The sequence below is a fragment of the Sus scrofa genome, chromosome 6 (genome assembly GCF_054392235.1).
Source record: "Sus scrofa isolate SSC_HxYL_T2T_F1_AM1 chromosome 6, Sscrofa_HxYL_maternal_Yorkshire_Landrace_v2.0, whole genome shotgun sequence".
NCBI lineage: Eukaryota > Metazoa > Chordata > Mammalia > Artiodactyla > Suidae > Sus > Sus scrofa.
Genome location: NC_139388.1, coordinates 13,683,600 through 13,705,581, shown reverse-complemented (window position 1 = coordinate 13,705,581; position 21,982 = coordinate 13,683,600). Strand labels below are relative to the sequence as shown.

Here is a 21,982-nt window from a genome sequence, read left to right as displayed (position 1 = left end):
AATCCCATTGTGGCTTAGTGGGTTAAGAATCCAACATATTGTCTATGAGGATGTGGGTTCAATCCCTGGCCTTGTTCAGTGGGGTAAGGATCCAGCATTGACGTAAGCTGCAGCATTATTTTCAATAGCCAAGATACAGAAGCAACCCAAGCATCTTTCAGTAGATAACGGAACGTGCTGGTGTGCATGCATGCACACACATGCGCAAATATGACTAAGCCATAAAAATGTGAAATCGTGGAGTTCCCACTGTGGCTCAGTAGTTAGCAAACCCAATTAGCATCCATGAGGACTCAGATTCGATCCCTGGCCTTGCTCAGTGGGTTAAGGATCTGGTGTTGCCATGAACTGTGGTGTAGGCTAGCAGCTGTAGCTCCGATTTGACCCCTAGCCTGGGACCTCCATGTGCTACAGGTGCGGCCCTAAAAAGACAAAAAGACACGCCCCCAAAATAAGAAATAAAATAAAAATTTGAGATCTTGCCATTTACAACAACATAGATGGATCTAGAGGGTATTATGCTAAATGAAATAAGTCAGAGAATGACAAATACCATATGGTCTCACTTATATGTAGAATCTGAAACAAACAAGCAAACAAAAAAGGACTAACAGAAATGCAGAACAAATGAGTAGTTGCCAGAGGGAAGGGGAGTGGGAGTGTGGCAAAATAGGTGAAGGGGATTAAGAGGTACAAACCTTCAGTTATAAAATAAATAAACCTGGAGCATGATAATGTAAGAAAAAAGAATGTATACATATATGTGTGACTGAGTCACCTTGGTGTGTAGCAGAAAATTGACAGAACACTGTAAACCAGCTATAATGGAAAAAATAAAAATCATTATAAAAAAATTAAATAAATAAACCGTGTGGGTGTAATATATAGCTTAAGCAATGTGGTGAATAATATTGTAATAACTGCATGGGCAATGAGATCCTGCTGTGCAGCACTGGGAACTATGTCTGGTCACTTATGATGGAGCATGATAATGGGAGAAAAAAGAACGTATACATGTATGTGTAACTGGGTCACCTTGCTGTACAGTGGAAAATTGACAGAACACTGTAAACCAGCTATAATGGAAAAAGAAAAAAATTTTAAAAATTTAAAAAAAGTAAAAAGAAAAAAAAAACTGCATGGGGCAGATGGTTACTAGACTTGTAGGAGTGATCACTTCATAATGTATGCAAATGTCAATAACTTTGTAATATACTGAAACTAACATAGTATTGTATGTCAAATATAGTTGAATAAATAAAAGGCACTTATATACAGTAATAAATTTATATGAATATAATTTTTCTAGCGAGAAGAAATAAAAAGAGAAGCCATAAGGAAACATGCAAAAAGTACATTAACGATGTTTTGGAACTGGGAGGGTCCACAGCTGATATATAAAACTCTCATATTAAGGACAATGATGCGTGTTATTTTTATAAAAATAAAAATTGTCCATCACATAGCAATCATTCTGCCAGACGGTTCATAAACTGCATTCATATCTACTATTTTAATTGATACCTAACATTGTTAGGTAGGCAGGACAAGTTCTTGTCACATCTCTCCCAAACCCATGTTTTTATTTTTATTTATTTATTTATTTATTTATTTATTTTGGTCTTTTTGTCTTTTTAGGGCCTCACCTGCGACATATGGAGGTTTCCAGGCTAGGGGTCCAACTGAAGCTGTAGTCTCCGGCCTACGCCAGAGCCACAGCGACGTGGGAGCTGAGCAGTGTCTTTGACCTACACCACAGCTCATGGCAACGCCGGATCCTTAATCCACTGAGTGAGGCCAGGGATCAAACCTGAGTCCTCATGGACGCTAGTTAGGTTCGATAACCACAGAGCCACAAAGGGAACTCCTCCCAACACCATGTTTTTAAACCTAAGGGGACGCTGTCACACAAATAGTGAGTAACGTGGATAGGATCCACACCTGGACCTCCTGCCTACAAAGTGTGTAAGCTTTCCATTTTAGTCTGCAGCCTCTTTTTTTTTTCTTTTTCTTTTTACGGCCTCACCTGCAGGATGTGGAAGTTCCCAGGCTAGGGGTCAAATCGGAGCTGCAGCTGCGGGCCTATGCCACAGCCACAGCAACACTAGATCCAAGCTGCATCTGTGACTTATTCAGCAGCTTATAGCCAATGCCAGATCCTTAACCCATTGAGTGAGGCTAGGGATCAAAGCTGCATTCTCATGGACACTATGTTGGGTTTTCTTTTCTTTCTTTCTTTTTTTTTTTTAGGGCCACAGCCAAAGCATATGGAGATTCCTAGGCTAGAGGTTAAACGGGAGCTGTAGTTGTCTGCCTACACCATAGCCACAGCAATGCAGGATCCAAGCCACATCTGTAACCTACACCACAGACAGCAACACTGGATCCTTTAACCCGCTGAGCAAGGCCAGGGATTGAACCTGCATCCTCATGAATACTAGTCAGGTTCGTTACTGCTGAGCCACAACGGGAACTCCTATGTTGGGTTCTTAACCCAATAAGTCACGAGAAATCTGCAGCCTCCTTTTATTTTTTATTTTTTTCTTTTTAAGGCTGCGCCTATAGCACATGGAAATGCCTAGGCTAGGGGTCGAATCAGAGGTACAGGTGCCAGCCTATGCCATAGCCACAGCAACACTGGATCCAAGCCACATCTTCAACCTTAACCAAGGCAAGGCCAGATCCTTCACCCACTGAGTGAGGCCAGGGATCAAACCCGTATCCTCATGGATGTTAGTCGGGGACTGTCAACCCAATGAGCCACAATGGGAACTCCCAGCCTCCTTTTAAAATGAAAACCTAAACCTTTCATTTAAAAAGATGTTCACATTACCTGTTTGGAGAGGGTCTTTCCTCCACTGATACGTGTAACTTCTTGTGCTGAGATACCTCCTAGTTGCTCTGCCAAGTCGTTTGCAGAAATGATGGGAGAGGTAATATATAGAAGAAGATATTTCAGATATAAGGTTAGTGGGAGAGCCTGACTCAACACAGCTTTCCATTTCTAATTTACAGGGCTGCTGTAAAAGGGACAATAATTTCCCCAAGTAGCATCAGTGCATTTATTTATTTATTTATTTATTTATTTTTTTTTTTTTTTTTGTCTTTTGTCTTTTTGTTGTTGTTGTTGTTGTTGTTGCTATTTCTTGGGCCGCTCCCGCGGCATATGGAGGTTCCCAGGCTAGGGGTTGAATCGGAGCTGTAGCCACCGGCCTACACCAGAGCCACAGCAACGCAGGATCCGAGCCGTGTCTGCAACCTACACCACAGCTCACGGCAACGCCGGATCGTTAACCCACTGAGCAAAGGCAGGGACCGAACCCGCAACCTCATGGTTCCTAGTCGGATTCGTTAACCACTGCGCCACGACGGGAACTCCCATTTATTTATTTATTTGCCTTTTTGTTTTGTTTTGTTTTGGCATGTGCAACATATGGAAGTTCCCAGGCTAGGGGTTAAATCGGAGCTGCAGCCGGCAGCCTACACCACAGCTCACGGCAACGCCAGATCCTTAACCCACTGAGCGAGACCAGGGATTGAACCCGCATCCACACGGTTACTGGTCAAGTTTGTTATCACTGAGCCACAACGGAACTCCAATGCATTTATTTTTAAATGTAGACAGAACAGTATAATTAACTCATAAGTATTCATTACCCAATTTCAAAAATCATCATTATTTTGCCAATCCTATTCCATCTAAGCCCCCATTCCCATTATTTTTTTTTAAATACCTACTAACAAACCCTAAAATATGGTTTCATTTATAACAACTTTTCTAACACTCACTGATAAAAGATTTTTCTTTTACATAAATACTATACTGAACAAAATTAACAATAAACCTTCAATACCATCCTAGACCAGTTCACACTCAAAATTTCCCAATTATTTTGAAGTTGCTCTTTACAACAGATTTATTCCAATTAGGATCCAAACAGTAAGACTGGATTATTATATCTCTCAAGTCTTCATCTATAACAATTCTCCTCTACTTATTTCTCATCCAGACATGATGAGGGGGACTGGGCCATTTGCCTTATGAAATGCCCTACATCCTGGACTTGGTGGATTGCTTCCTGGTGGTACTGCTTTTACTCATTGCTCCATCACCTACCGTTCTTATAAAGAGGCAGTTAGACCTAGATGTTTCAGTAGATTCAGTTCTGTTTTTCGGAGAGAGGAGGGGCAGCAAGAATACTCAGAATGTGTGCTTCTGATAGCAGCACTTGAGAAGGCTCATCCTGGATTCAGGTGATGTCAGTCTGACCCCTAGACTATCTGGCTCCTCATCAGCCTTTCACAACTTCCATTAATGGCAATCTTTAATTTTTCTTTTGGGGGTTCAAATTCTACCACCATAGGCCAGAAAGAACCCTTTCAAATTGGCCATTTTAAAAAACACATTTTATTGAAAAAACATACACACGGCTTAGTGAATTTTCATAAGCTGAAGTATGAACCAGAACTTTACCCTTAGACCCTTATGTCCTCCTTAGACATTAGGTGGCAGGCTGCGAGGTGACCCTGCCCCCACTAAAGGTAAATACAAGCTGAAGCTATGACCTATACCATAGCTGCAGCAATGCTGGATCCTTAACCCACTGCTTGGAGCCAGGGATTGAACTTGTGCCTCCAGAGATAAGCATATCATTAACCCACTGTGTGCCTCAGCGGGAACCCAATACTTCACTAAATTTTAACACCATCAACTGATTTTGCCTGTTTTGTATATAAATGGCAACTCTGAGTTACCACTTTTTTGGTGTCTACCCTTTTTGTTCTACATCATTTGCAAGAGTCTTCCATACTAATATGTGGAGTTGTAGTTCATTTTCATCGCTATATAGTGTTTTACTGGGTAAAAATATAACATTTATCCATTCTACTGCTGACAGGTATTTCAATAGTTTTCAGGTTGCTATTACAAACAGTGCTATTACATTCTTGTACATGTCTTTCATGAACACATGTACTTATTTCTTTGGCTATGAACCTAAAAGTGAAAGTGCTGGGCCATTGGTTTGTTTATTTGTGCCACACCTATGGCATGCAGAAGTTCTGGAGCCAGAGATCAAATCCACGCCACAGCTGCAACCTAAGCCACACCACTGACAACACTGGATCCTCAACCTACTGTGCCACAGGCAACTCCTTTTGTGTGTGTATCAGTTTTATATATATACTGAGTTTGTAATGATACTTGCAAAATATTTATACAAGTTTACACTCCCACCAACAGTCTATGAGAAGTCTGGTTACTATATATCCTTCCCAATACTTGCTATTGTAAGTCTTAAATTTTAGCTGTTGGGTTGGGTGCATATCAGTTACCACGCCTGTCTTTTTAAATGTTATTTTTTGTCTTTTTAGGGCTGCACTCATGGCACATGGAAATGTCCAGGCTAGGGGTCAAATAAGAGCTGTAGCTGCTGGCCTATGCCACAGCCACAGCAACTTGGGATCTGAGCCACATCTGCAACCTATACCACAGCTCATGGCAACGCCGGATCCTTAACCCACTGAGCAAGGCCAGGGATCGAACCCACGTCCTCAAGGATTCTAGTCAGGTTTGCTACTGCTGAGCTAGAGGAACTCCTGTAGTTTTTTTTTTTTTTTTAATTTGTATTTCCCTAATGACTAATCAAATCTCTGTATATATTTATTGGATATTTAGCTACCTTGTTTTGGAAGTATCTCTTCAAATCTTTGGCCCATTTTTCTATAAAACTGTAGAAGTTATTTAGATATTCTAGAGAGCTCTTTTCTGGATATATGTATTTACAAATGTCTTCTCTAGTCAGTGGGTTGCCATTTCATTCTTTTATTGATGTCTTTTGATGAACAAAAGTTCTAAGTTATTTTATTTTTATTTTTATTTTGTTTTTTAAGGGCCGCACCCGTAGCATATGGAGATTCCCAGGCTAGGGGTTGAATCAGAGCTATAGCTGCTGGCCTACACCACAGCCACAGCAGCATGGGATCCGAGCCACGTCTGTGACCTACACCACAGCTCACAGGAACATCAGATCCTTAGCCCACTGAGTGAGGCCAAGGACTGAACCTGAGTTTTCATGGATGCAAGTCAGGTTCATTAACCACTGAGCCACGACAGGAACTCCCAAAAGTTCTAAATTAAAATTTACCTGTTTTGTCACTGAATCTGCTCATTGGTCTTGTGAACTGTCCTACACCCTAAATTTGACCAATTGCTTCCTCATGCTATTTTTAAACTTTTATTTACGGTAAATTTACAGTTGTACGATCATTATGACAATCCAATTTTAAAACATATCTATCACCCCCAAAAGATTCCCGCATACCAATTTACAATCTTTTCCCGTTTGTACCAGAAGCCCTTATGCAACCATTAATCTACTGTCTCTACAGATTCGTCTTTTGTGGACATTTCACATAAGTGGAAAACAAAGTATCTACATTGGCAAACTGTCATAAAACTTTAAAAAAAGTTATGTCGTTTTCTTACACTGTTTCTAGACTTTGAAGTACTTCTTACTCCTGGGTTTTATCACTCATGCTTTCTGATACAAAACGGATTCATTTTCCGCACTAGATCTGACACCTTATTTTCCAGTGTATAGCATGAGGAATGACCCCAATTTTGTTTTCCAGTTAGCTAGTCAGCTTTAACAATGTTAATTTAAAAGTCTATTTTTTCTTCACTGATTTGAGATACTCCCTTTACAACATATTAGATTTTCATGTATGTGTAGGTCTTTTCTAGATGTTCCAATTGTAAAATCTTACATTTTTAGATTTGAATGACAGCATTTCCGAGGTACTATTTACCTTGTTCCTTTAACTTCCTTCCTATAAACTGTGCAAAATGGTTATTATATTTAGAGACTCAAGCTGGTTCAGGTTTCTTTGGATGGCAACAGTATTTCCTAGGTTGTGTGAATATTTCTGATTGCAGCACATCAAGATGCAAATAAAGTCTGTGATTCCACTTTTTGAAATTTTAAGATTGATCAATGGCTTCTGGCGATGCTACCCTGGTCCCTCTATTAAAAAGAATCCCACTAACCTCCCAACCTAATGGTTTTAAAAGTCACCGATATCATTTTATTAGGAGTCGCAAATGATCATTTTCCCCCTTATCACTCATGCTACAATTATTAGCAGGACTTCTACTGATGCTGATAATAGGGAGATAATGCATGTGTTGGGGTGGGGGGCAAGGTGTATATGGGAGGTCTCTGTACCTCCTCTCAGATTTGCTGTGAACCATAAACTACTCTAAAAAAGTCTTACACACACACAAGACCTTCATCAACTATTTGTTTCTGGGGATAGAGTTCATATAGGAAAAGCAGGATACATGCTTAATCCTTTATTTAACAGTTTTCAGAGCAACGAGTTAAGGCTCTAATGACTTTTGATGGTGATTTTTTTTTTTTTTTTTTTTTTTTTTGCTATTTCTTTGGGCCGCTCCCTCGGCATATGGAGGTTCCCAGGCTAGGGGTGGAATCAGAGCTGTAGCCACCGGCCTACGCCAGAGCCACAGCAACGCGGGATCTGAGCCGAGTCTGCAACCTACACCACAGCTCACAGCCGGATCGTTAACCCACTGAGCAAGGGCAGGGACCGAACCCGCAACCTCATGGTTCCTAGTCGGATTCGTTAACCACTGCGCCACGACGGGAACTCCTGTGATTTTTTTTTTAAAGCACATAATTATAAATTTATATATTCGCATAGATTTGATGTGTTTCAGTCTATAATCAAAGAATACACCCAATATTCTTTTTAATGCTCAAACTATCCCATCTTAGGCCACTAAGATCTCTTTCAAAGCTGTGTCTATGACTACTGACTTAACTCTTTAAGACGTCATGGCTCAGTGGTTAGCGAACTCAACTAGGATCCATGAGGATGCAGGTTCGATTCTGGCCTTGCTCAGTGGGTTAAGGATCCGGCATTGCTGTGAGCTGTGGTGTAGGTCGCAGATGTGGCTTGGATCTTGTGTTCCTGTGGCTGTGGTATAGGACGGTGGCTACAGTTGCAATTGAACCCCTAGTCTGGGAACCTCCATATTCTGCGGGTGTGACCCTAAAAGACAAAAAGACTCCCCCCTGAAAAAAAAGACTTGGATGATTTCCTTGCCCTTTAGCGTAATAAAATGCCCTAGGCTTAACCTGTTTATTTCCTATCACAGACCCTGAAAGCCATTTCTTCAAGAAACCCTGGTTTCCTTTGGTGTGAAAAGACCACAGTGTAAGATATCAGGTTTTTTTATATAAGCATATGCTTTAGGGGTCTCTCTGCCCATCTACTGCTAAATAAACTTCCCTACCTGCACAACATATAATATCACACTTGGACTTAAAAAGTAGCAGGCTAGTCAGGATGCTGAATTTACAAAAGCTTTCTTTCAAATAATCTACTTCCTTCTCAGATGTCTAAGAAAACGAAAGGGAGTTAAAATGCCATTATAAAGTGACCAACTCAATGGGCCACAAATCACATTTCAAGCAAGCCAGATAAAAACCTCTCTATATTAGTCATGTCCAATGAAAGCTCTTACTATAAAGCAGTCAATTATGACATTTGGAGTGAAAAGGAAAGTATCAAAATGCAAGTTTAGACTTTCTAGCCTTCTGGATTCAAGCTTTCCAGATGTTATCCTCGTGAATCCAAATCTGTATAAAATACTCACCTTCTAAAACAACAGCTCCTGGTTCCTCTGCCTGGACAACCCCCTCTTCATGCTCTGTGGAGCTGTCACTGTCAGAATCGGAACTATCTGATACCTGCAAGTCTTCAGAGGCAGGATTCCTAGTCTCTGAGTCGTAAGAGGTTTCTGGCAAATGAGGCTGCGTCCTGCTCACTTGAAAGTAAGCATCCAGTGGTGCTCTCGACCTATGTGTACAGAAAGACAACAGAATTCTAGCATAACATACCATCATCACAAGAATCACCTACAACAATTTGGAGGTAACTCCTGTTATTTCAACTCATCACCAGGCCATTAACCCTGTCTTTGAATGCTGAAGTAGGATTCAGGCGGATGCTGACTATCTTTCCAGTTATTACAATAGCTTACAATCATGTTTGACCCTGCCACTAAAAGCTAATTCTACTTTTTCGGCCTTTCTTTTGTCAATATCTTTTAAAGACATGACTCATTTATATATTAATTAAAATAAACAAAGACAAGACTCAGCAGGCATTCCCATCGTGGCTCAGTGGTTAACGAATCCGACTAGGAATGATGAAGTTGCGGGTTTGATCCCTGGCCTTGCTCAGTGGGTTAAGGATCCGGCGTTGCCGTGAGCCGTGGTATAGGCCAGCAGCTACAACTCCGATTAGACCCCTAGCCTGGGAATATCGATATGCCTTGGGTGCGACCCTAGAAAAGGAAAAAAAAAAAGACAAGACTCAGCGATTTATCTGCTGGTATTAGCGGGCTGAAGAGAGAGAAGGGCCTCGATCAAATATGGTCTCACGGGATTCTGCTGCTGCAGCTACTCAGACCAAGGTCTTTTGAGGGCAGAAGTCTGATACAGTTATTGTTTCACCTCTCATTTTAAGCCATTTCTCTTTTCAAGTTAAATAAGGACAAAGAAGGACAAAAGTTCCTTCTTTGCCTGCTCAAACCTGCTGTTGAGCTCTCTAGTGATTTTTTTCCGTATGTGTCAAATCCAGTATTCTATTTTGCACGTTTTTATAACTTCAACCTCTTTATTAAAATTACCTTATTTGGTGACACATTGTCTTGTACTTTGATTTAGTTCTTTTTTTTTTCTTTTTGGTCACACCCACAGCACGTGGAAATTCCCAGGCCAGGGATGGAACCCTTGCCAGAGCAGTGACAACGCCAGATCCTTAACCCTCTGAGTGCTGAGCCACAAGAGAACTCCTCTGCTTTAGTTCTTTGAAAAAAAAAAAAATTTTTTTTTTTTTTTGGCCTTTGAGGGCCACACCAGTGGCATATGGAAGTTCCCAGGCTAGGGGTTGAATCAGAGCTACAGCTGCTGGCCTACACCACAGCTCACAGGAATGCCGGATGGCCGACCCACTGAGCAAGGCCCACTGAGCAAGGCCAGGGATCGAACCCACATTCTCATGGATACCAGTCAGACTCATTTCTACTGCACCAAATGGGATCTCTGTAGTTCCTTGAATATATTTAAATAACAGATTTAAAGTTGGTCCACTATCTTGGCTTCTTCACAGAGAGTTTCTTTTTTTTTTCCTGTGTATGGGTTAGATTTTCTTTAAGTACCTTACAATTTTTTCTTGAAAACTGGCAAATAAAATAATGTGCTAACTCTGGAAATAAGATTTCACCATTCCCAGGCTTTGTTGTTGTTGCTATTTCTTATAGCTGTTACTATTTGTTTAACGACTTTTCTAAAGTAATTCTGTAAAGTTCGCACTCTTTGTTGTATATAGCCACTGAAGTTTCTGTTGGTTAACTTAATGTTCAGTTCATGACTAGGCAGAGACTTCCTTAAACGCTTGGAAACTTGGAATCAGTAAGCCTCTCAGTCTTTGCTGAGAGACTTGATGTGTGTGTTGGGGCACATGGTCAAAAATCAGCCAGACAGGTGACAACCCTGCCTTAGTCTTCACTTCCTGCTCACCCAGAGGCTCAAGGTCAGCCAGAGTTGAGAACTTAGTGCCTTCTTAGGTCTTTCCTGAGCATGGGCATAGCTGCACACAGCCCTTGCAGGTATGTGGTCTTCTAGATGCCCAGGAATATGTCAGAGCTTTTCAAAATTCCACATGAAGAGCTCATTCCCCAGCTTTTCCTTTGAAGCTTTTTGGTTAGTCTACTGTTTGCCCTAGTGGTCATCCATTGCCTCACATGGACTCTGGGGAAGAGGCTTTAGTCTTTGGACTGGGCAAGTCAGGGACAGCCTTCCAAGTGGGATCTTCAGGAAACCAGCAAACAGGTCAAAGAGAATTCTTGGGGATAAGGCTTTGAAGGAGCTCCAGTTCCATTCTACTCTCTCTCATGGCTTCCAGGCTGCTGGTTTTTCACTGTGATTGCAAGCAGTTAGTTTCCAAGATTACTATGGAGATGAAGAGGAAGATGGGAATAGGGAATGCCACAAAGCTCACTTTTTTTTTTTTTTTTTTTTTTTTGGCTTTTCTAGGGCTGCTTCCTGTGGCATATGGAGGTTCCCAGGCTAGGGGTCTAATTAGAGCTGTAACCCCTGGCCTACGCCAGAGCCATAGCAACGCAGGATCCCAGCCGTGTCTGTGACCTACACACAGCTCACAGCAACGCCAGATCCTTAACCCACTGAGCAAGGCCAGGGATCAAACCTGCAACCTCATGGTTCCTAGTTGGATTCATTAACCACTGTGCCACAATGGGAACTCCAAAGCTCACATTTCTTACTGAGACTCAGCTGCTTTTCTTTTAAGACTCACTCACTAAATTGCTACAAGTATTTGCTTAATTTCCAGAGTACTGAAAAAGTTAATTTTGATTATTTGGCGAGGGAGGGGGTGGTGCCTGCACCCACGGCATATTTAGTTCTTGGGCTAGGGATCAAACCTGTGCTGGAGTTGCCACCTATGCCACATGGCTGCAGCAATGCTGGATCCTCAAGTTGCTGCACCACAAGGCAACTTTCCGATTTGGATATACTTTGCCAGATGTTTCACTGATTTTATGGAGGAAATTCTCTGAGGTCCTTACTCTGCCATCTTCACTGATGTCACTCAGGTTTCCTTTTTTAAAAAATGTTAAACAAGTATACGAACTTATTTTTAGGAACTGTGCATAAACAGCAGCTATAAGCTACTCATGAGAATAAGCACCTAAGAATAGCATTTCTTTTTCCTTTTTTTTTTTTTGTCTTTTTTTAAGGGCCGCACCTGTGGCATATGGAGGTTCCCAGGCTAAGGGTCAAATCGGAGCTATAGCCACTGGCCTATGCCATATGCACAGCAATGCGGGAGCCGAGCCACATCTGTGACCTATACCACAGCTCTCAGCAACTCGGGATCCTTAACCCAATGAGCGAGGCCAGTTATTGAACCTGCGTCCTCATGGATGCTAGTCAGATTTGTTTCCACTGAGCCACAGCAGGAACTCCTTTTTTTTTTTTGTCTTTTTTGTTGTTGTTGTCTTTTTAGGGCCACACCCGAGGCATATGGAGGTTCCCAGGCTAGGCGTTGAAACAGAGTTACAGTTGTTGTCCTACACCACAGCCACAGTAACCTGGGACCCAAGCGGCACCTACACCATAGCTCACAGCAACACCGTATTCTTAACCCACTGAGTGAGGCCAGGAATCAAACCCGCTAGTCGGGTTTGTTACCACTGAGCCACAACGGAAGCTCCAAAAACAGCATCTCTCTTTTTTTTTTTTGGCCACGCTTGCAGCATGTGGAAGTTCCCTGGCCAGGGATCAAACTGAGAGCCGAAGTTGCAACCTGCGCCACAGACATAGCAACACTGGATCCTTAATCCACTAGGCCACAAGAGAATAGTTCAAGAACAGTATTTCTTAAGGACATTTTAACCAAATGAAACACACAATAAAGTTAGGTTATTACATGCATTACCAATGGCATTCTACATAGAAATCAGTAAAAAAGTAAGAGATTAACTATTTTTTTTTAAAAAAAACTGCTCGTTTGGAGTTCCTGTCATGGCTCAGCTGAAACGAATCTAACTAGCATCCATGAAAACACAGGTTCGATCCCTGGCCTCACTTAGTGGGTTAGGGATCCAGTGTTGCCGTGAGCTTCGGTGTAGGCTGCAGACATGGCTTGGGTCTTGCATTGCTGTGCCTGTGATGTAGGCCAGCAGCTGCAGCTCCACTTTGACCCCTAGCCTGGGAACCTCCATATGCCGTGGGTGTAGCCATAAAAAGACAAAAAACAAAAACCAACAAACCCCTCCCCCTGCTCATTAGTGCTGCTTTTATATAGCAAAAGAGGCATTTCCAAGGTCAGGTGGGGACAACATGAAAGGGGAACTATGAGGAACAATGGAAGGCCAAGGTCAGCTGGGTTTCCAGGCCAGGTGCCTGCTCTTTGCCTTGTTCCAGCCTAAGCGCAGCCTTCATCCTTGTGACCCTGCTGCTGTAGGCTGTTGGGTGGAGCAGTTTGGGGAACAGATCCCATTAAGGTGTAAGCCCACACGGAGCCATTCTCCAGAAAGCAGGGGTCCAAAGCACAGCGCGGGGGAGAGAGCAACAAGAGGCAGTGCTGGGAATACGGCCTTGAAACCCAAGAAATCCTCCTCTTTTCCTGCACTCATCATCTCTGAATTAAATAAAAGTACAGTAAGTTCTTGCCCCTTGCTTACCCTCTGTAGGCCTAGATTCTATAAGTTCCAAGAGAACAGGTACCCTGATCTGTCCTGTTCACCAAAACATCTCCAAGGCAAAACTTCAGTCTCTCACATAGTGGAGTGTTAGAAATATTTGATGAAGGAGTGAAGACGCTGGCCGCCAGAATCAAGCAGCCTCAATCAAGGAAACAGGAAAGGAGTTTGTGACCTTGACTGAGAAGTAGTTGGGGAAAATATCCCACTACTCGGGTTTCCCCGATTCTGGCTTCTTGGTGGAGTCTGAGGCAGGAGCTGCTCACCTGGGCCCAGGCTCTCAACACCTGGCCCAGGGATGGTCTGTTAGGTAAGAGCCAGACACCGTGATGAGAAATTTGTCTCAAGAAATTCAGTAGGTATAAGCAATCAGTTCCCAGAAAGCTCAGACTTTTTTATGTGATTTCAGTGTAGAATTTGTTTACAACATAATATTTAGAGGGGAACAAATGTAATGCCACAATTATCTAGCTCCAGAATCCATGGTCTCTCCACTGAACTGTATAGTCCTCGCTTTTAAGATTTATTTTCCTTGTGGAGAGAGACCTATGACTGCCAGTCAGACAGCTTAAATGACATCTTTCAACATCTAAATTCTGTAACTGAGTCCCTGAACACAGATTCTACATACATCAAGCAATTTTTTTCTGATTAGAGTCTGGCTTCTGTGTGTAAATATCCTCTGGGAGAATTATGCTGAACATGCCAACGAAAGAATTTGGTCTTTGCGGTATTTCTATTTTTCTCTGTAAAGGGGCATCTGGCTTATAAGTGTCACACTCCTGTGAAATAGTTATCACAAATGTCCCCAACCAAGAGCAACCCCCCTCCCCCAGTGAAGGATCACGCCTGAGGCCTCTTCACAGACAGCCAGTTCCGGGGGACACCGCTCTCAACGCTCAGCCCCCTCACTTCAGCAGGGTCCCCAAACTGCACTACAAGGTGCCTTCACCTGTGTCACAAATGAATGAAATCCTACTTTGCTTTCAAAAACGGAGTAAACACCACCTTAAAATAAGAGAGTAGCATGCGTCTGCAACGCTTGTCCACACAGCACTAGGTACCTCTCACCCTCAATGGAGCACAATTGAAGAGACTGAAGGCACAGTAACCAGCAGGATCTATGGAAAAGGGAACTGAAATCCAGAATCAGAAGGCACAATCCCAATTCCAGAGTTACCTCAGTCAAATCATAAATCACCCTATCAGCTTCCTCATTTGTAAAACACAGGTAACAGATGACCCAGCTACCACTCTTCAGTGTCATCTCATTATTCATAGTGTTAGGAAACACATGGATCTTATTGAGGCTTCCTTTAATTCTTCTGGAGATAAAAGTGAGATCCAGGTTCCAACATCAGCTCTAACCTCTTCTCCGCTGTCGCTATGAGACCCTAAACAAATCACTCTCAGGGTCCAAGTTCCCTTCACATTTAAAATGAGATGGCTCAGAGTTGCCATCGCAGCGCAGTGGTTAATGAATCTGACTAGGAACCATGAGGTTGCAGGTTCGATCCCTGGCCTCGCTTGGTGGGTTAAGGATCTGGCGTTGAGGTGTAGATCGCAGACGAGGCTCAGATCCCACATTGCTGTGGCTCTGGTGTGGGCCGGTGGCTACAGCTCCAATTAGACCCCTAGCCTGGGAACCTCCATATGCCGTGGGTGCGGCCTAAAAAGACAAAAAAAGAAAGAAAAATAAAGAAAGAAATAAAAGAAAAAATAAAATGAGATGGTTCAATTCAATCTCTTTCAACATCATGATGACATTTAGAAGGCCAAATGTAAAACAAAGTATTTCAACTAGTCTGAGGAAGATTAAAAAAAGACAAAGAGTAGACAACTGTTATTCTTCATAGTAGCTGTTCAGACTTGACAGCTAAGCCCTTCAAGAGGCAAATTCAAACCAAAACCTATAAAAGAAAAACCTCTCAGGTGAGGAGAGCTGGAAAGTTTCAGAATGTCAGTCAGATAAGCTCTAAATTAATGCACATTCTACTTTCACAAGGCTTCTTTAAACCCAGCCTGCCCATTCTCCAAAATCTACTGCACCACTAAGCAGAGTGCCAATTTGCAATGAATCCTGGCGGGTGCAGAGGACCTGCGAGTTACTTTTTTGATGTACAAGAGACAAATGATCTAAAGAAAAGCCCGCCTCTACAGAAACTGCTGCCAAGCATCCACCACTGAATTTTCAAAACGTATCAGCATAACTTATCCTCTCAATTACTCCGAAGTAAATACGGCAAGTACTTTTACTCTCACCTGACTTTTAGGGCAATGGGGGTTCAGAAAGGTTACCTGACTTGCCAAGTCACAATGCCACCTCTTTGGCAGCACTGGGGCTACGATTAGAGCCTAAGGGTCAGGATTCCCAATTTGGCACTAACCCCACTCTTTACAACATACATTTACCTGCCACCGCTCGTCCTCTGAGACCCTCCGGCTCTTGCCCTGTGTGAAGCCGAACTCCTCCTCCTCCTCGCCCTCACTGGCCCCACGCTGTGGTCTGAATGTGGCCTCAGGAATTCCAGCATGCCATGAAGTCTCTGCAGCCCGCTGATGAAGGTGTTCATTGAGTCCAATGAAGACACCTGGGCAGTATGGGGAGCGCCAGAGCCCCGCCTGTGCTCCTCTGAAGCCGCCGGACGGATGTTCTCCACACTCTCTTCTCCTGAGAGCGCCACCTCTTCTGTCACGTCAGCGGACACCTGCAGAGCAGGTTGAAGCGAGGGCAGCCCCCCTTGGCTGCTGACCACTTCATCAGGAGGAGGCTGGAGCAGGGGTGGTCCCCCTTGGCTGCTGACCACGTCAGCAGGTGCAGGCGGAAATACGGGTGGTCCCTCTTGGCTGCTGACCACTTGGTCAGGAGGAAGCTGAGGCAGGAGTGGTCCCCCCTGGCTGCTGACCACCTCGGCAGGAGCAGACTGTTCTGCAGCATGATGATCTAACTGCACCTGAAGCTCATATTCCATTGCTTCATGAGCCATTGCTGGGGAAGCAATATTTGTAAAAAGTATTAGTTACACAGATCAGCTACAAGACATGTTTTATCTAATCATATGCCTTTTAATATTTGTTTACAATCACTCTTGGCAAAACTGAGAAATTTAAAGATATGATTTTAGTTTGACATTTTCCCCCCTTAACAGGGACTTATAACCAGTTTTCCTGTTTGTTCTTTAAAAACATGAACTCATGCGATCATAGCACCATCCTTTAAATAGTCTATAAAATAAGAAGACTGAAGCATTTTTTTTTTTAGGGCCACACCCACAGCATATAGAGGTTCCCAGGCTAGGGGTCAAATCAGAGCTGTAGCCACTGGCTTACACCACAGCCACAGCAATGCAGGATCCGAGCTGCGTCTGCAACCTACGCCACAGTGCACGGCAACACAGAATCCTTAACCCACTGAGCGAGACCAGGGATCGAACCTGTGTCTTCATGGATGCTAGTCAGATTCATTTCCACTGAGTCGCAACGGGAACTCCAAATTTTTTTTGTTTTCTGTTTTGTCTTTTTGGGGCTGCACCCACAGCATAAGGACGTTCCCAGGCTAAGGGTGGAATTGGAGTTGTAGTTGCTGGCCTACACCACAGCCACACTGGATCTTTAACCCAAAGAGCGCGGCCAGGGACTGAACCTGCGTCCTCATGGATACTAGTCAGGTTCGTTACCACTGAGCCACAATGGGAACTCTAGAAGACTGAACTGCTGAAAGTAATCTTCCAGACCTCTTGCAGTTCTGTCCATGACCTGTATATGGACATTTAACAAAACAAATACATATATGGAGTTCTCTTGTGGCGCAGCAGGTTAAGGATCCAACACTGTCACTGCAGTGGCTTGGGTTGCTGCTGTGGCACAGTTCGATCCCTGGCCCAAGAATTTCCACATGCCATGGGTGTGACCAAAACCACCACCACCAAAAGCATACCATGCTTTATTTAATTTCAATAGGCAATATTCATCTTTCAGGGCACTAAACTGCAAAGAACAAACACAGAAAAGGACATTTCTACACTTGCGAAATTAACTCAGTTACGAATTCAAAATAGAAATTTATCTATTTTCTCTAAAAAAGGAGAGCAACCTTTATTTACCTCAACCTTGTCATTACTTTTGCTTCCCGTCCCTAATTCCATTTGTTAGTCTATTCAACAAATATTTATTAAGCACGGGTTATGTTCCTTTCATTATTTGTTTCCTGTCTAATTCATTACATTAGAAATATTTATTAAGCACCTGTCGTATAGTCAGACATTCCACATAGGCAAACACAGACAAGGGGATAAGACACTGCAGAATACAACATATTCTAGCAAAGGACAGAATAAATAAATCAGCGTGAAAATTATACACTGTGCTACCTGATTTGGGGGGTAGGAGGCATTTTAGACACAATAGTGAGGGAAGGCCTCTCAGAAGTGAAAATTAATCCAAGAAGTGAAAGATTAAAAGCAGGTGGCCATATGAAGAGCCAAGAGTTTCAGAAGGAAATTCATACAAAGGTGCCTACTGAGTATGGGTGTGGTGCCTCAGAGAAACTAAGTAGCCCAGGGTCATGAGCACAGTAACAAAGAGCAGATGGTATGGGATGAGGTTGATAAGGCAGGACATTCTAATTAAAGGGCCTTGGTAAGGAGGTTGATAAGGCAGGACATTCTAATTAAAGGGCCTTGGTAAGAAGCTTCTTCTATGCTAGGAATGGACTGTAGGGAAGCAAGAGTGCAGGCAAGGTGACCAGTTTACAGGCTATTGTACGAGTGTAAACCAGTGGTCACAGAGTCAAGAACGGTAGCACAGCAGACAGTTTTAAGAATCCTCAGCAGAACCATGACACTTAAAAATCATAGGATTAAACTACTTAAGAAGAAACAAAGACAGAAGAAAAGCAGGCCAAGGCCTAATACCAGAGCCATTAACATTAAAAGGACAACAGTTATAGGAACAGAACCCAGAAACCAAGAGTACCGGGTAGGAGAAAACTTGAGAGCATGGCGTCTTGGAATAGTGTTTCAAGCAGTCAAGGGTCAGGTGTGTCAAGCGCTACGGAGGGGAAGACTGGCCACCAGATTCAGCAACGTGGAGATAATCTAGAAAAGAGCTGTTTGCCCGTGATGGGGTAGAGGTCAGACTGGAGTGGGCAGAGTAAACGGAAGAAATTCCAGTAAACATGGTGGATGAAGTACATGTATATTTCTCTCCTAGTCACATGCGTGAACATGAAACTCACCACCCCCAGAAAAAGAAAGGCACTAAAAAAAGGACAAATTACAAGCACAAGACAGAGACAGTATGAGACACAGCCATCAGTTTTTTGGACGGAAAACTTGGTAACTACTTAGGACTGTGCACTATTGAGAAGCAAGCTAACTCCCACTGAGCAGATTGTACAAACTATAGAAAACAGCATTGAGGAATTCCAGTTGTGGCGCAGCAGAAATGAATCCAACTAGGAACCATGAAGTTGCGGGTTTGATCCCTGGCAGCGGGTTCAGTGGGTAAAGGATCCAGCGTTTCGGTGAGCTATGGTGTAGGTTGCAGACGCGGCTCGGATCCCGCGTTGCTGTGGCTCTAGTGTAGGCCGGCGGCTACAGCTCTGATTAGACCCCTAGCCTGGGAACCTCCATATGCCACAGGAGTGGCCCCAGAAAAGGCAAAAAGACAAAAAAAAAAAAAAAAAAAAAAGAGAGAGAGAGAGAGAAAGAAAGAGAAAGAAAATAGCACTGAAAGATGGAGGTGGAAAGAAGGGTTGTCTGAAAGCCTGCAAAAGCAGTTAATCTGTCTCTCAAGCAAACAATCAGTCAAACCCCCCCTCCTCTTATGGTGTAGAAAACTAGAGATTTGAACCAGACAGCATGGGGAGATTAGCACCGTAGTGAAAACAAGAAGTCAAATGAAAGTCTACAAATGAACAATGTGAGACACTTCCAAACCTTCTCAAACTCCCCTGCAGCATAAATCCAGGACGCAACATTCTGGTTTGTATACATTCTCTATGCCTTATGGCCGGAGTAGAGGATTGTTCCATAGAGAAAACCAGCTCAAGAGGAAAGAACTGTAATTATCAACAGCTGTGAATCTCAAGAAAATGGCTGGATTGAGAGTTCCCTTGCAGCCCGGTGGGTTAAGGATCTGGTGTTGTCACTGCAGTGTCTTGGGTTCGATCCCTAGCCCAGGAACTTCTACATGCTGCAGGTGCAGCAAAAAAACAAAAACAAAAAAAGTCTGGGTCTCTGTCCTTATATCTAACAGTAAAAGCCCAATGATTGGTAAGGTTCAGCCACTCATACAAAGTGTTCTCCCCTTAAAATGAACAAATAGCCAAGGAACAACTGACATTTGAGGAAATGTCAACATGAGAAAGAGACCAAAGCAGACAAAGAGAAGAAACTTAGAAGAAAGGAAGACAGCGCAAGAAACGGTAATAAGTAAATAAATAAATCCAAACCTAAAAAGAGTACCAAGGGGAAAGAAATAACAAATCAGAAAACAAAAAAGAGCTCTTAAAATGTACAGCCAAGGAGTTCCCACTGTGGCTCAATGGGATTGGCAGTCCCGGGAGTGCTGTGATGCATGTTCAATCCTGGCCCAGCACAGTGAGTTGAGGATCCGGTGTCGCCGAAACTATGGCTTAGATTGAGTCTATGGCCTGGATCTGATCCCTGGCCCAGGAATTCCATATGCCTCCGGACCACCAAAACAAACAAACAAACAAAAAACAACCAAAATAAATGCTTTTTGTTAGAAGGACTAGAAGATAAACACGAGGAACTCTTTCAGAAAGTAAAACAAAAGACAGCAAAAAAAATAATAATAATATTAGGGATTTCCCTTCATGGCTCAGCAGTTAACAATCCCAACTAGGATCCATGAGGATGCAGGTTTGATCCCTGGCCTCGCTCAGTGGGTTAGGGATCAGGCGTTGCTGTGAACTGTGCTGTAGGTCGCAGACGAAGCTCAGATCCTGCACTGCTGTGGCTGTGGTGTAGGCCAGCAGCTATAGATAGCTCCGTGATTCAACCCCTAGCCTGGGAACCTCCATATGCCGCGTGAGCGGCCCTAGAAAAGGCAAAAAGACAAAAAGAAAAAAAAAAAAAAGAATGAAAGAACTAAAAATGGTAAGAAAGTGAAGCAAAACCTCTGGTCAAGATGGACCCATAACCTCTCTTCCAACTAAGAACCAACCCCAACAGGTTAAGTTTCTCAAAAATTATACTGGATAGAAAAAAGCAGGTTATAGACAAACCTCCATTATTAATTCCATTTTTAGGACATCTAAGAATATGCAAAACCATGCTACCACATGGGCTTATAAATACAAAGTAATAAACAAGCCCAGGCATGAAAAAAACCAAATTCAGTAGAGGGAGGGTGCAGGGGTACACATGAGGCTTTGACTATATAATATTTTTTCACAGAAAAAAAAAAGGAAGGAATTCTTTTTTTTTTTTTTTTTTTTTTTTTGTCTTTTTGGATCTGCACCTGCAGCATATGGAGGTTCCCAGACTAGGGGTCAAATCATAGCTGCAGCTGCCAGCCTATGCCACAGAGCACCATTTCGGAGCCATGTCTGCAACCTACACCACAGCTCACAGCAAGGCGGGATCTTTAACCCACGGGACGAGGCCAGGGATCTACTGAATTACCAAACACCTAAAAACAAAAAGCAAAAACCACAAAACCAAACCAAGCCCCGCCCCCAACAACTAAGGACATATCAGCACCAGATATTGAGAGAAACCGTGAGAGACAGAGAGGAGAGGAGAGATAGAGAGTAGTTTCATCTTGGCAGAAAGTTCTCTGAACAGCGCTGTCCTAGAACAAGTCTTTTCAATCCATGTGGGGAAACACAGATCCCCCCAGGCCGGGCGCTGACCGGGGGTGCCCAGAGCAAAAGGCTGCCGGCTGTCCCCCCGCCCCCAAGCCTTGAGCAGCCTCGTCCTAGGACATCTTCCCAAGCTTTGTCACTCAGATTTCAAGCAAAGTCCGCACCAGGCGGGACGACGGATCCCAATTAAAAGAATAAAAGGCGCCGGCGGGGAGTCGAGCCGACTCGGGTTCAAATCCCTACTCTGTCACGTCCTACCTGGGGGACCTCAGGACAGTTTCCTAGCTTCTGTTTGACTCGTTCGTCTGTAAAATTAGGATAACAAAAGTGTTTACGTCACAGTGTTGCTGTGAGATAAAGTTGGACAGAACGAAAATTAGGTCCTTCAGCCAACTTTTAAAGTGATGCAAGCGGGGAGTGGGGGGTTGCTCCCCGGGATGGCAATTTTTTGCATTAGGTGAGTTCGAGGATCGGATTCCTGGAAAGCGGCCAGAACTTCTAATTCCTTCCGAAGTTCCTGCTACCCTGCCCCCATCTTCACTTCTGCCGCCTCTCCAGCAACAGAGAAAGAGCGAGGGCCCGACTGTCGGGGCCGCGTAGGACCTCCTCAGACCGCCGGGTTCCATGCCAGCCCGCAGCCCACCTCGTGGGGGAGTCCCCTGGCCCTATGTCCAGGGACCCCGATCGGGAAGTCATCTCGGAGCCAGAGGCCCAAGTTTTCCGATAGGCAAGCGCCCATCTCACCTGAATCCGGAAGAACAGTGGTCAGACGCTTGAGGCCGCAGGGGAAGCAGCTATCTCCCCGAAAACACTCGCGTTGAACAGACTCCAAC

At 43.5% G+C, this 21,982-nt stretch overlaps 1 protein-coding gene across 7 annotated transcripts in view; it reads right to left on the bottom strand.

The window, feature by feature from the left end:
• The window catches only part of RFWD3 (ring finger and WD repeat domain 3), a 41,663-nt gene extending 19,691 nt beyond the window's left edge, over window positions 1-21,972 (bottom strand). For all 7 annotated transcript variants that reach the window (XR_014805485.1, XR_014805487.1, XR_014805486.1 and 4 more), the window contains exons 1-4: window positions 21,894-21,972; window positions 15,728-16,304; window positions 8,681-8,883; window positions 2,834-2,901 (exon numbers count right to left, since the gene is read on the bottom strand). Coding sequence is in view for 2 of the 7 variants with exons in the window: in XM_003481788.5 (XP_003481836.1) it covers window positions 2,834-2,901; window positions 8,681-8,883; window positions 15,728-16,302 (846 nt within the window). In the remaining 5 variants the exon portion in view is untranslated. The remainder of the gene's footprint in view (window positions 1-2,833; window positions 2,902-8,680; window positions 8,884-15,727; window positions 16,305-21,893) is intronic.
• Between the last annotated feature and the right edge of the window lie 10 nt (window positions 21,973-21,982).